General features: G+C 50.4%; 1 protein-coding gene across 2 annotated transcripts in view; it reads left to right on the forward strand.

The window, feature by feature from the left end:
- The first annotated feature begins 4,484 nt into the window (after nucleotides 1–4,484).
- Nucleotides 4,485–12,999, forward strand: part of Cacna2d4 (calcium channel, voltage-dependent, alpha 2/delta subunit 4) — a 115,884-nt gene continuing 107,369 nt past the window's right edge. For both annotated transcript variants that reach the window (NM_001033382.3, NM_001347427.2), the window contains exons 1-6: nucleotides 4,485–4,830; nucleotides 6,983–7,064; nucleotides 8,626–8,742; nucleotides 9,114–9,173; nucleotides 10,739–10,901; nucleotides 12,160–12,291. In NM_001033382.3, the coding sequence (NP_001028554.3) occupies nucleotides 4,667–4,830; nucleotides 6,983–7,064; nucleotides 8,626–8,742; nucleotides 9,114–9,173; nucleotides 10,739–10,901; nucleotides 12,160–12,291 (718 nt within the window). In that variant the 5' untranslated portion in view covers nucleotides 4,485–4,666. The remainder of the gene's footprint in view (nucleotides 4,831–6,982; nucleotides 7,065–8,625; nucleotides 8,743–9,113; nucleotides 9,174–10,738; nucleotides 10,902–12,159; nucleotides 12,292–12,999) is intronic.

Raw genomic sequence — 12,999 nt, forward strand, 5'->3', positions numbered from 1 at the left:
AAGACAGGTAAATCAAAGCCTGCTGGCAGTACTTTGTTTACCAAACAGAAGAGACCTACAGAAAAATTAGTCACTCTCCTCTGTCAAGATATTATCATGTGTGCAGTGCCTGGAACAATTTCAACATCTGGACAATCCAAAATTCTGAGAATGACAGATGATGACAGTATAAGGAACTTGGGTCCTTGGTGGCACCTTTGACCCGAGTTAGCCAATTCTGAGACCACCTGCCTCTAGCCTTCTGGTGAGATATTGAATTTTCCTTATTTCAGTAGCCTTAGCCGTGATGTTTTATTACAACAGAAAAGTAGCCAATATATTGTGCATGCCTATGCCCATGTGTGTATAAATGTTTGTGTATCTTCATGTGTGCTTGCAAGTGTTTACATGTAAATGTGTGTACCTTTCTGTATGTATGTGTGCACATGTCAGTGTGTGCATGTGTCTGTGTGTGCACATATGCATGTGTTCATTTGTAATCAGGGGGTTGAAGCAGGGGATCTGAAGGTCACAGCCACTGTTGGTCACTTAGTGACTTCAAGGCCACCCTGGATACATGAGATCTTGTTTCAAAACAACAATAAACCAGGTTGGTGTCACCTGAAAGATGGGACTCTGTAATGATGGCTCCGATCAGGTCATCTCAGACTTCATATGGCAAATCCCTGAGTGGGAGCATCCATCTAAGATAACAACTGCAAATATACCCAAACTGGAGAAGAAAAAAAAAATCCTCTAAAGAAGAAGTGGACACAAACCCCTTGGTGTGACCAAGAAGCTCTTTGCTACTGATACCTGCTGGGATGGGAAAACTCACTTTTCTCCAATGCAGTGTCACTGGGCATGAAAACCACACTGCAGAGCAGTCCCCAAGCCCAGGAGTATTTCTCTGTCTCTGTCCCTGTCTCTCTGTCTCTCCGTCTCTCTGTCTCTCCATCTCTCCGTCTCTCCATCTCTCTCTCTCTGTCTCTCTGTCTCTCTGTCTCTCTCTCTGTCTCTGTCTCTCTCTCTCTGTGGTGTGTGTGTGTGTGTGTGTGTGTGTGTGTGTGTGGTGTGTGTGTGTGTGTGTGTGTGTGTGTGTGTGTGTGTGTGTGTGTGTGTGTGTGTGTTCTGTCAGTGAGCCTCACCTCCCTTTTGCTTCCTGACTTGAGAGCGGCAACCCAGGCCCTTCCCAGAAGCCAGCATTCTGCCTCCAGGACCATGGACAGAAACCATCCCTCCCTTTCACCTTCTGTACCAGAATCAAAACAAACTGCAGCTGAATGACACTTGACCCAAGTGAGGGAGTCAGCAGGGGAAGGAGAGGGGCAACTTTGTAGACAGAGACACAGAGGGGTCACTGAGTCCATAGTGGGGGCCCTGAAGCAGAGTTCACCCGATGTGCCCGAAGAACAGCAGGGAGCAGAGAAGAGAGGGGGACTGAAACAGGAGGAAGCAGGCCCAGTGGGTGTGGCACCTTGTAACCTGTTAAAACTGCATGGTATTGGTACAGTGACAGGCAGGTAGATCAGTGGAATAAAATTGAAGACTCAGAAATGAACTCACACACCTATGGTCTCTTGATCTTTGACAAAGGAGTTAAAACCATCCAATGGGGAAAAAAGACAGCATTTTCAACAAATGGTGCTGGTTCAATTGGCAGTCAACATATAGAATAATGCAAATTGATCCATTCTTATCTCCCTGTACAAAGCTCAAGTCCAACTGAATCAAGGACCTCCACATAAAACCAGATACACTGAAACTAATAGAAAAGAAAGTGGGGAAGAGCCTCAAACACATGGGCACAGGGGAAATGTTACTGAACAGAACACCAATAGCTTATGCTCTAAGATCAAGAATTGACAAATGTGATCTCATAAAATTGTAAAGCCTTTGTAAAGCAAAGGACACTGTCAATAGGACAAAATGGCGACCAACAAATTGGGAAAAGATCTTAACCAATCCTACATCTGATAGAGGGTTAATATCCACTATATACAAAGAACTCAACAAGTTAGACTCCAGAGAACCAAATAACCCTATTAAAATGGGGTACAGAGCTAAACAAAGAATTATCAACTGAGGAATACCTACTGGCCGAGAAGCACCTAAAGAAATGTTCAACATCCTTAGTCATAAGGGAAATGCAAATCAAAACAACTCTGAGATTCTACCTCACAGCAGTCAGAATGGCTAAGATCAAAAACTCAGGTGACAGCAGATGCTAGTGAGGGTGTGGAGAAAAAGGAACACTCCTCCATTGCTGGTGGGATTGCAAGCTGGTACAATTACTCTGGAAATCAGTTTGGCAGTTCCTCAGAAAATTGGACACAGTACCTGAGGATCCAGCTATATCACTCTTGGGCATATACCCAGAAGATGTTCCAACTTATAGTAAGGACACATGCTCCACTATGTTCATAGCAGCCTTATTTATAATAGCCAGAAGTTGGAAAGAACCCAGATGTCCCTTAACAAAGGAATGGATACAGAAAATGTGGTACATTTACACAATGGAGTACTACCCAGCTATTAAAAATAATACATTCATGAAATTCTTAGGCAAATGGATGCAACTAGAAAATATCACCCTGAGTTGGGTAACCCATTCACAAAAGAACACACATGATATTCACTCACTGATAAGTAGATATTAGCCCAGAAGCTTGGAATACCCAAGATACAATTCACAAACCACATGAAGCTCAAGAATAAGGAAGACCAAAGTGTGGATACTTCAGTTCTTCTTAGAAGAGGGAACAAAATACCCATGGGTGGAGATACAGAGACAAAGTGTGGAGCAGAGGCTGAAAGAAAGGCCATGCAGAGACTGTCTCACCTGGGGATCCAGCCCATATACAGTTACCAAACCCAGACAATATTGTGGATGCCAACAAGTGCTTGCTGACAGGAGCCTGATATAGCTGTTACCTGAGAGGCTCTGCCAGTGACCTACAACAAATACAGAATTGGATGTTCTCAGCCAACCATTGGACTGAGCACAGGGTACCCAGTGGAGGAATTAGAGAAAGTACCCAAGGAACTGAAAGGGTTTGCAGCCCCATAGGAGGAACAACAATATGAACCAACCAGTAGCCCCAGAGCTCCCAAGGACTAAACCACCAACCAAAGAGTACACATGGAGGGACCCATGGCTCCTGCCATATATGTAGCAGAGGATGGCCTTGTTGGACATCAATTGGAGAAGAGGCTCTCGGTCCTGGGAAGGCCCGATGCCCCAGTGTAGGGGAATGTCAGGACAGGGAAGTGGGAGTGGGTGGGTTGGTGAGCAGGGGGAGGGAGGATGGAATAGGGGTTTTTTGAAGGGAAACCAGGAAAGGGGATAACATTTGAAATTTAATAAAGAAAATATCTAATAAAAAATTAAAAAACAAAACAAAACCTGCAGTCAGGTGGCAGCCACAGGGTCCCCTGAGCAGACTGAAGGCTTTACATTTTCAAAGAGTCCCTGCATTTTTAAAATGCAGGTTGATATGGGATGGGGTCAGGGCCAAGGAGACCAACTGTCAGACAAGACTCACAGGACATACAGTGACATCATGTGATAACCCCTGCACAGCTGATTGACAGGAGCTCTTGGTGGGACCAGACGCAGGAAAGCAGGTGGCACATAGCTGTGACTGATGGATGCCTGCTCAAGCTGGCCAGGAAGTAAAGGGACATGGCCTCCCAAGAGCCAGCACAGGCTGAGGGCTGCAAGGTCAAGCAAAACGTATATACTCACTGCAGAGGGACGCAGCCTTGGGATGACGTAGTTCTGATGCATGTTACACGTGTGAACTAAGGACACTATGCTAAGTAAGGTGAGACCATGACAAAAGGATGACAATGACATTTGATGAAAATGAGGCAATCAAAATCAAAGACAGGAGGTGGGGTGATGGCTTCCAGGGGAGACAGCGAAGCTCTGTCTCGCAGGTTTACCTTGGAGCAGGTCGAAACGCATTGTCTGCTGAGCAGTATGTGCGCACAGCATGGGAGGGTAGGGTCCTAGGTTTCCAGGTGTGTTGTCAGAATAAAGGGATGTGCACCTCCAAGGCAGGCAGACCTCCAGGTTGCTAGGGTATTCCCTGTGCATGCCAGTCATGTTTGGCTGGCCCCAAAACTCCAGGCCTGGAAACGTGAACCACACCACCTCCTTCCATCTCAGCGCCCCAGAGCCTAGCCCCACAAAGTGGGCTGCCCACCCCCTCCTACGGAATGCTCAAAGGGCTACCAGTGTCCTTCAGGGTCTGGGGCTAGCACAGCTCTGAGCAAACTCAGTGACCAGGGTGGGGTATCCTCCTCCCCCCAAGTTCAGAGGCTGTCTGTTCTGTGGCTATCAGTTGGCCTCTTTGGAGCAGAAGGGCACACTGGCCCAGCTGCTCAGAGCTGGAATCAGGGCAATCCTGCTGAGGTCACCCCACTCCTGCATCAGCCCCTCCTCTGACAACAAGAAGGGATTAGAGGAGAGGCCAGTGGATTAGAGGGGGTGCTTGCTCACTGCCTTCCCCTTTGATCACCTGGGGTGGACCCTCTGCCCGCTGCAGCTGGGGGCAACATCTTTTACTTGGGACTGGACAGCAGGCAGAACACTTGCATGCCCAGGAGTTCCTGTGGCAGCAAGTTATCTCCCAGCAGGGGCTCTGTCCTCCTCCCCTGCCCCTCCCCCAGTGGGAACACCATGGCAAGATGCCCCATGCTGTCCTCTAGCCACAACCAAGACCACAGTGGACGGTGGACAGCAGTGTGGACCTCCCTGTGGAAGACGCCAATCATCCTGTGGCTGCTGCTCTCGGACACCTCCCTGCCTACCGTGAGGGGCCAGACCACAGTTCCTCTGGAAACGTGAGCCTTGACTTTGATCCTACCCTGAAGACCCCTTCTTGACACCTCCTCCCTCTAGCCAGCCTCTGAGAGAGCCTTTCCTTCCTAGCCTCATCCCCCCCCCCCATCCCCAGCCTCCTCGTATCCTTACTGATTTTGGAGTTCACATGTCCTTACCTTCTGGCTTTGTGTAGTTGATATCCGGTGTAGATGAGAATGCAGGCAGCCAGCAGGGAGGTTAAACTACAAGGTAGTATGGGTCTGGGCTGAAGAGGTGCTGGAAATGACCTTTGTGTCACACCCCCAGGGCTCATGGGGTGACTGTGTTTGAACACCAAGTAGGGGTAAAACCGCTGTGAATGGACAGGCAGGCTGGTGCCTACATCAGGGCTTTGTCTAGGGACTCAGGATGGGTTCTGTTGGCCTTGTTCTCTCCATACCTGTCTCCTTCAAGGCTTCAATTCTGCACCACACATTAAAACTGGTATTTGGAAAACATTGACACTCAGAATTTACATTTGATACAATCTCCCTGGATGGTTATTTTTTCTTCCCCAGTCAGGAACATTCCAGACACTAAACGAAGCTGAGGGTCCTAGACTGACTCTTCACAGTTCACATCTGTGTCTAGCTGCTGGTACCCAGCTGACAAGACGGGGCCCATGCCAAGTCTGTTATTTGGGAAGAATGGGTTTCCATGACACTGGGTGACCTCCCCTCCACCCCCCCTTCACCCCCCCCAACACCACCCCCCAGCTCAGCTCAGCACTGTTCCAACGATGGCTTTCAGCCCAGGCAGTCTCTCGGAGAGGGAGGTAATACCATTCTCCAAGCACGCAGGTCCACAGATGAAAATGCTGGAATCTGTACTGCTGAGCCAGCCTGGCTTTTGAGACAGCCACTGCAGCCTTGCACAAGCTGAGCAGTCTTTATCCCAGAAAGCAATTTCCGGGATGGCAGGGGGCCAAGCAAAGATGGCTGGCATCCAGGGTGGCCATCCACACAGAAACCTAGAGAGAAGCATGGGATAGCCACCTCCCAAAGCCCCGCTGCTGCCTTCTGTTCCCAGGAGGATGGGGCTCTACCACACTCTCTCCTCCTGCTTGTGATCACCGGGTCCCTTGCAGTCCTTTGCCCCTGTCCTGTTGAACCTCACACTCAGCCCTCAGCCTTGGCTACTTGCCCTCCCTACACAAGGCTGCCACAAACCTCCTGGTTCCCGATCCTGGAGACTGTGGCCCCCACAGTTGGATGCGTGAGGTGTTCCCCTTTTCTCTTGATATCCCACCTCTTGACTCCTGGAGCATAGAGACCAGCTTCCCATAGGGCTCCTGAGTGATTTTTCTGCCACCTTCAAGAGAACCTTGCCGTCTGCATGTGCCTGAAACCACAAGATGTCCCACTGCCTGCCCTCACAGATCAACCCATACTACACACTTTTCTTGCCAAGACTCCATTTGCCCTCAGTGTCTCAATCCCACACATGCCCCTAAAGCTCCTTCCAGTCTCTTCCCTGTCAGACTCCGATACGCAATGCCTATGCATGCTTCTCCCTGAGTATCATGGGAGTTTGTCAAGATACAGTGTTCTGACAGCCCCTAAGGTCATGGGATGTACAATCTACCTAATGACACTCAGTGACCTTGTGTCCGAAGGCTCACATTTACCATGGCCCAAGCTACATGCATCACCTTCCTCTCTCCCTGATTCACTCTGGCTGCTTTCCTTACATTCTCACCTATGATCAGCAAGCCAAGCTGGAGGCTTTGAAGTCATTTTCCACTCTGTTAGGCTCTCTACCTAAAATTCTCTTTGAAATCTCCTCACCAGGCTAACCTCCACCTCACTGAAGATGCTGAACTCAGATCCTGTTTCCTCTACTTCTCAGATCAACTAATTAAGACAGTCCCCCAATAAGACAAGCCCACAGCACAAACCAATGTAGACAGTTCCTCACTGATACTCTTCTCCTGGGTGCTTCTGGGTTGTGTCAAGTTAACAAAGCTATTCATCACAGGAATGCTGGGTGTTGGTATGTGTGTGTTTGTGGATATGGATGTCTGTGTCTATGAGTTAGATGCCTGCTTTGCATATATGTGATGGAGCTGTCACCTTTGAGGATCTGACATCTGATCGTGATAAGGATGTACACATAGGCTTTCCTGTCCTGCAGAGTGAAGCTGTGGGCCGATACCTTCGGCAGGAATCTGTACAACACGGTGACCAGATATTCAGGCTCCCTCCTGCTGCAGAAGGTCAGTGACCTCTCCCAGGGGGCTCAAACACAGTCAGAGGGCCTCTTCCCAGAGATAGACATCCCAGCATCAGAGCTGTAGGAGGCCCGAGAGACCTTGTCTCAGATGGAGCGCAGGGAGACTCTACTTACAGGGTTAACCAGCGTGAGCAGTGGGGTCAAGAGTAGTCTGTCAGTTCAGATGTTCAGGAAGCCAAGGACAAGATTAGACCTGCAAGAGGTCTATTGGGTGGGTGGCAGAGGTTTGGTGTGGATGCCTGGGAAGAGTCAGAGAGAGAGAGAGAGAGAGCAACTGATTAGAGCACAGACATGGGGGACAGGAGGGCCATCTGGCAACCTGGACATGCCAGCTTCAAGCAGCAGGTATCAATTTCCTCTATGCATTTAGAGCGGTTCCAGTGGTCCTGGGACTCAGGCTGTGCCCAAGCACACAGCATCCGGCGCACTCTGGCAGGCTGAGCCTATGCCTGGCTTCCAGTAGAAATGGGTCTGACAGAAGGGCAACCCTGCCACACTTGTTCATTAAGTGCCCAAGTGCTGATCCCTGGCTGTCCTGTCCTCAGCCAGCTCATGATGGCATCTTTTCCCAGTGTCTGACCCCTGGACGTGTTCACAAGGGCTTGGCATCTGTTAACCATAACCTAAGAGAGTACAACATGCTTTGATTCAGATTAACCACAGTCCCAAGAGGCATCTTCTCCGTCTTGCAAGTGATGGGATCCTTAGGTTTTCTACCAGCCCTGAGCACACTGATAACCCTCCCTCATCCCCTTTGTACTACAGAAAGTGGGAGGGGCCAGAGTGGACCCTGGGGTCTCCTGCAGACCTAAGATTCCAGGAGCCCTCACAACACCCCATTCTGTTGTGATCCCTGCAGCCCCAAGTGAGGAAGAGGAGGAGGGAGTGTAGTCATTAGGGGTAAAAGCATTATCAAAGGCTATCGAAGCATCATGCCTTACGGAGTAGCCTGCCTAAGATCACATGGCCAACAGTATACAGGGTCATTGGTATACAAGAGTCATTGGTGACTCGTTAAGGATTGTCCCTGAGCAGATAGGAATTTGAAGCCAGTTCCTAGGTTCCCCTGGGCTTACTAGCATCACTTCTTCTGAAACTGCTGAGCTGGGTTCTTCAGTAGGATGCAGGTACACACACACACACTCACACACACACACACACACACACACACACACACGGTGTACTGTTCTTGGGAACGGAGCAACGGTGAATGGACACAGAGGCTGCTTCTTTGTCACCTTCGTGGGTATCACAGCAGGTGTGAGGACAGGGACTGCTGGTAAGCCATCTCCCTCGGTGTCCGGTCTCCCCCAAGCTGCCTAGCTCACTGGCTCTGACTGGTGTCAAGTTTAATCGCTGCTAAATGTCAGCCAACTCCTACTGAGGATACAAACTGCCCTGTGTCTGGAGGCCTGGACAGAGGACATGTGAAGGCAGACAGCTGGAGACTGATGGTCATGGGTATCTGACTGTAGGGGAGCTGGTAAGGTTTGCACCCTGGTCCCAAGCAAAGATGCAGTTCTTTCCATCTCTACCCTGCGCAGAAGTACAAGGATGCAGAACCCAGTCTGAAGATCAAAGAGGTGGATGGCTTGGAGCTGGTGAAGAAGTTCTCGGAGGACATGGAGACCATGCTTCGGAGGAAAGTCGAGGCTGTTGAGGTGACACTGTCCCTCCCCCAGCACTGGCCTGGGGACCATTTTAGGGACTCCACTGACTGTAGATGGTCCTCACCTGGCTGGGTGGGGTTCACGCTGTTTTATACTAAGAAAGTCACCACAGGCGTCAGAGGAGACACGTCCTACAAGGAAGAGGACACCTCTTGTTCCCAGCCAGGCTTTGTAGATATTCAGGGACCAGGTTACCTAAGCAACTCAGAACAACCATGGAGGGTTGACCCTCATGGATGAAAGGCCGAGGGAAGAAAGCAGAGGCGTTGAACAGGGGAGGGAAGAGCAGAGAGCTTGGTCTGTGGTGGCCGAGGAGAGCCATTGCTGGTGACACCCCCTTCCCTTTGCGCCCCCTCCCTCAGAGCCTGGTGGAGGCCGCTGAGGAGGCTGACCTGAATCATGAGTTCAATGCATCTCTGGTGGTAAGTCCTCTGGGGAGCGGGTGCTAGGCCGGCTGATTGGCTCTGCCCCACCCCCATGGCAGCTGGAGGACCAGCTGTGAGCAGATCTGAGCAGCAGACACTCATTCTATGTCCTTGTGCCAGGCTGTGCCCTGGCTTTGCCAGTGAGGCTTTCTTTCCACCTCCTAAGGCTCTCGGAGAAGGAATAGAATAAACATGTGGTGTGGGGGTGGGTCGGTGACCCCGGGAAGCAGAGGGAAGAGGGACCGACTGACCCCGCGCGGCAGGGATAGCCTCGAGGAGGGGACTTGGGAAGCTAAAGCACTAAGGGGCATCTCTGTGCCGAGAAACAGAAGACACAGGAAGAAGAAAGCTCAGGTTGTGTGAGGAGGTGACAAATACAAGCCCTCTGTGTCCAGGGGTCAGTAAGTCAGGATATCACCCGAGAGGGGCCAGGGTTAAGATCTGGTCTGGGATGCTGGGTGTCCTGGTTGCTTTCCGTTACTGTGGTAAACACCACGGTCTAAAGCAGCTTGGGGGAGGATTCGGCTTACACATCACAGTCACAGACCATCAGTGGCTGCGGAAGCCAAGGTAGGAATTCAAGGCAAGAATCTGGAGGCAGAGACTGAAGCAGACCCCTGGAGGAAAACCCGCTTTGTGGGGTTTTTCCCTTGGTTCACTCAGTTTGCTTTCTTATGTAACCATTCACCATCTGCCCACGGGTGGCACTCTTCACAGTGGACTGGGCCCTCCCACCTTCCACAGACTTGCCTCCAGGCCAATCGGATGGAGGCATTTTTTTCAACTTAGACTGCCCTCTGCCAAGATGGCCCAAACTTGTGTCAAGCTGACGGAAAACTAGGAGGCTCTCAGGGAGTATGAGGGCTGGAGTCAGGGAGGAACGTGGCTGGGCCTGAGCTCACAGAGCTAACACTGACTAGAGGCCAGCAAGGTGGAGCAGGGAGGGGTGTTATGGCCACAGTTCTAGAGGGACTTAAGGTATGAGGCTCGGAGTTGGGGGCAGCCAGGGGAAATGGATCTGATCGTGGTCCCTTGGGTCACAGCCTTCCCGCCCTATGGGAGGAAACGGAACATGGCACAGGTCCACTTGCAGGGCAGAGCCCCAGAGGCTCCTCAAGCCCTCTGGCTCTCCAGCACCCTCACCACCTAGAAGAATCAAACAGTGCCAGCAAGGTCCTTTGCATCCTTGTGGCTCCCTGAGTCTCCATCTGTCTGTCAGTCAGTCTGTCTCAGACTAATTTTGCTACATACACTAAACCAAGTGGAGAATCAAAGCAATGATTGGGCCAATCTGACCCCAACCAGCCAATGAACCTTCAGCTCCAGTTATCTTGTCGTGCGCGTTGTGACCACATATCTCTATCCACCACTGGCAACATAACTGAAGTGCAAGGCCATTCCCCACCCCACCCTTCACCTCACTTCCAGTTGCCCTTGAAGCTTCCACTCCTTTCCCTGGGTCCCTCCTCCCTTCTCTTTTTACTCTCGGCCTGACTCCCTTCCTCCCCTCCCCTCTTTGTCTCTGGGCTGTCTCTTCTGGGCCTGTTCCCCTTTCGCCCCAGTTTAACTACTACAACTCGGTACTAATCAATGAGAAGGATGACAAGGGCAACTACGTGGAGCTGGGAGCTGAGTTTCTTCTCGAGTCCGACGCGCACTTCAGCAACCTGAGGGTGAATGTCTCCATGAGCAGCGTTCAACTGCCCACCAACGTGTACAACAAAGGTGATTGTTGCCTCGCCACTGGGTAGTCTAGAGGATAGGATGGGGATCCTAGAGGGTTTTAAACATTTGGTGTCCATTTTCCCAAGAAGGACTACAAGGCATTGGCTGTCTCTCCAGCTTCCTTGATACGATGAGAAAAGAAATTATTGCACAGCGTAGAGTATTCTGTTCCCTGTTGCTATGACAAAATGCCTGAAGCTGAGTGGCACAGGAAAGGTTTCCTTAGCTCAAGGTCTGGGAGGTTGAGTTTAGCCACATGGCACTGCTTTGGTGAGCTTCCCAACTGCATCTCACTGTGGCAAAGGTCTCGTGGTGATTGTCTGGATACAGACATCAACCATGCAGGAAGCAGGGAGTTTGAGAATTCAAAAAGCCAGTCTCTCTCTTCCACAGCAGTGTTTTCAAGAGAACTCACCAGAGTCCATAGAATTCTATGGGCTCTGTCTTAGGGCAACACTTATCATGATCCAACCACCTCTCCCCAACTTCATCTTCTCTCTTATGACTGTGCTGAGCACCACACATCCAAACCCTGGGAACACATACATTCTACAGACAAACCTTAGCACACACATGTACAGACGAACCTCAGCACACACATGTACAGATGAACCTCAGCACACACATGTACAGATGAACCTCAGCACACACATGTACAGATGAACCCCAGCACACACATGTACAGATGAACCTCAGCACACACATGTACAGACGAACCTCAGCACACACATGTACAGACGAACCTCAGCACACACATGTACAGATGAGCCTCAGCACACACATGTACAGATGAACCTCAGCACACACATGTACAGACGAACCTCAGCACACACATGTACAGATGAACCTCAGCACACACATGTACAGACGAACCTCAGCACACACATGTACAGATGAACCCCAGCACACACATGTACAGATAAACCTCAGCACACACATGTACAGATGAACCCCAGCACACACATGTACAGACGAACCCCAGCACACACATGTACAGATGAACCTCAGCACACACATGTACAGATGAACCTCAGCACACACATGTACAGACGAACCTCAGCACACACATGTACAGATGAACCTCAGCATAAGGGCTGGGAGAGAGGTGATGCTTCTGGTTTAGTGCGCATGGGCTACAAGTAAGCCAGATGCAGCCCGCGGGAAGCAGGGAACACTCACCCATGTTTCGGTCTGTAGCCTGTGTCTCCTGATGCTAATTTCACATTCCATGAAGTTCCTTCCATGCTCTCACTTTCAGACCCAGACATTTTAAATGGCGTGTATATGTCCGAAGCCCTGAACCCCGTGTTTGTGGAGAACTTTCAGAGAGACCCTACATTGACATGGCAGTATTTCGGCAGCTCAACTGGGTTCTTCAGGATCTATCCAGGTGAGGACACAGGATGGCATCTCTGTCACCTCTGGGCTTGTTCTCTGAGAATAAAGTTGAAGACAGCTCCTAGCACACAGCTCCCTGTGAATGAAGGGCCCTCATAGACAAGGCATGTTTGACCCATACTTGGTCTTCTTACAACCTACTGTGGTATAGACACACACACACACACACACACACACACACACACACACACACACACACACACTGGGAGCATTACAGTAGTTGTCACCAATGTTAAGTGAGTGTTCTGGGAAAGCCTATGCACAATGCCCAGGAAGGTCCTGCAATCCCGCACCTTGAGAGGTGTCTCTAGTTGGAAAGCAGAGTGCACTGTCCTCACACAAGGTGGAAAAGGCTCTCTTACCTACACAGAAACAAACAAAAAAATGGATGGTGAACAGCTCACTGGCAATGTGCCACACAACGTGAACTCAGAAAAACTGGGCATGTGCACACCTGTAATCCCAGCGCTGCAGGGGTGGAGACAGGGGATCCTGGGAAGTCACTGGGCACCCACTCTGGTGGAAATGGTGAGCACCATAGTCAGTGGAGACTGTCTCAGAGAGTAAGGTGGAGGACAACAGAGGAAGACACACATTGTTGGTCATTTGCCTCCACAGATGCCCACGCTGGTGCCAGCCCCCATATACACACATGTACACACACACACACACACACACACAGGCATGGACACACGCATGT

The sequence above is a fragment of the Mus musculus genome, chromosome 6 (assembly GCF_000001635.26).
Source record: "Mus musculus strain C57BL/6J chromosome 6, GRCm38.p6 C57BL/6J".
Classification (NCBI taxonomy): Eukaryota; Metazoa; Chordata; class Mammalia; order Rodentia; family Muridae; genus Mus; species Mus musculus.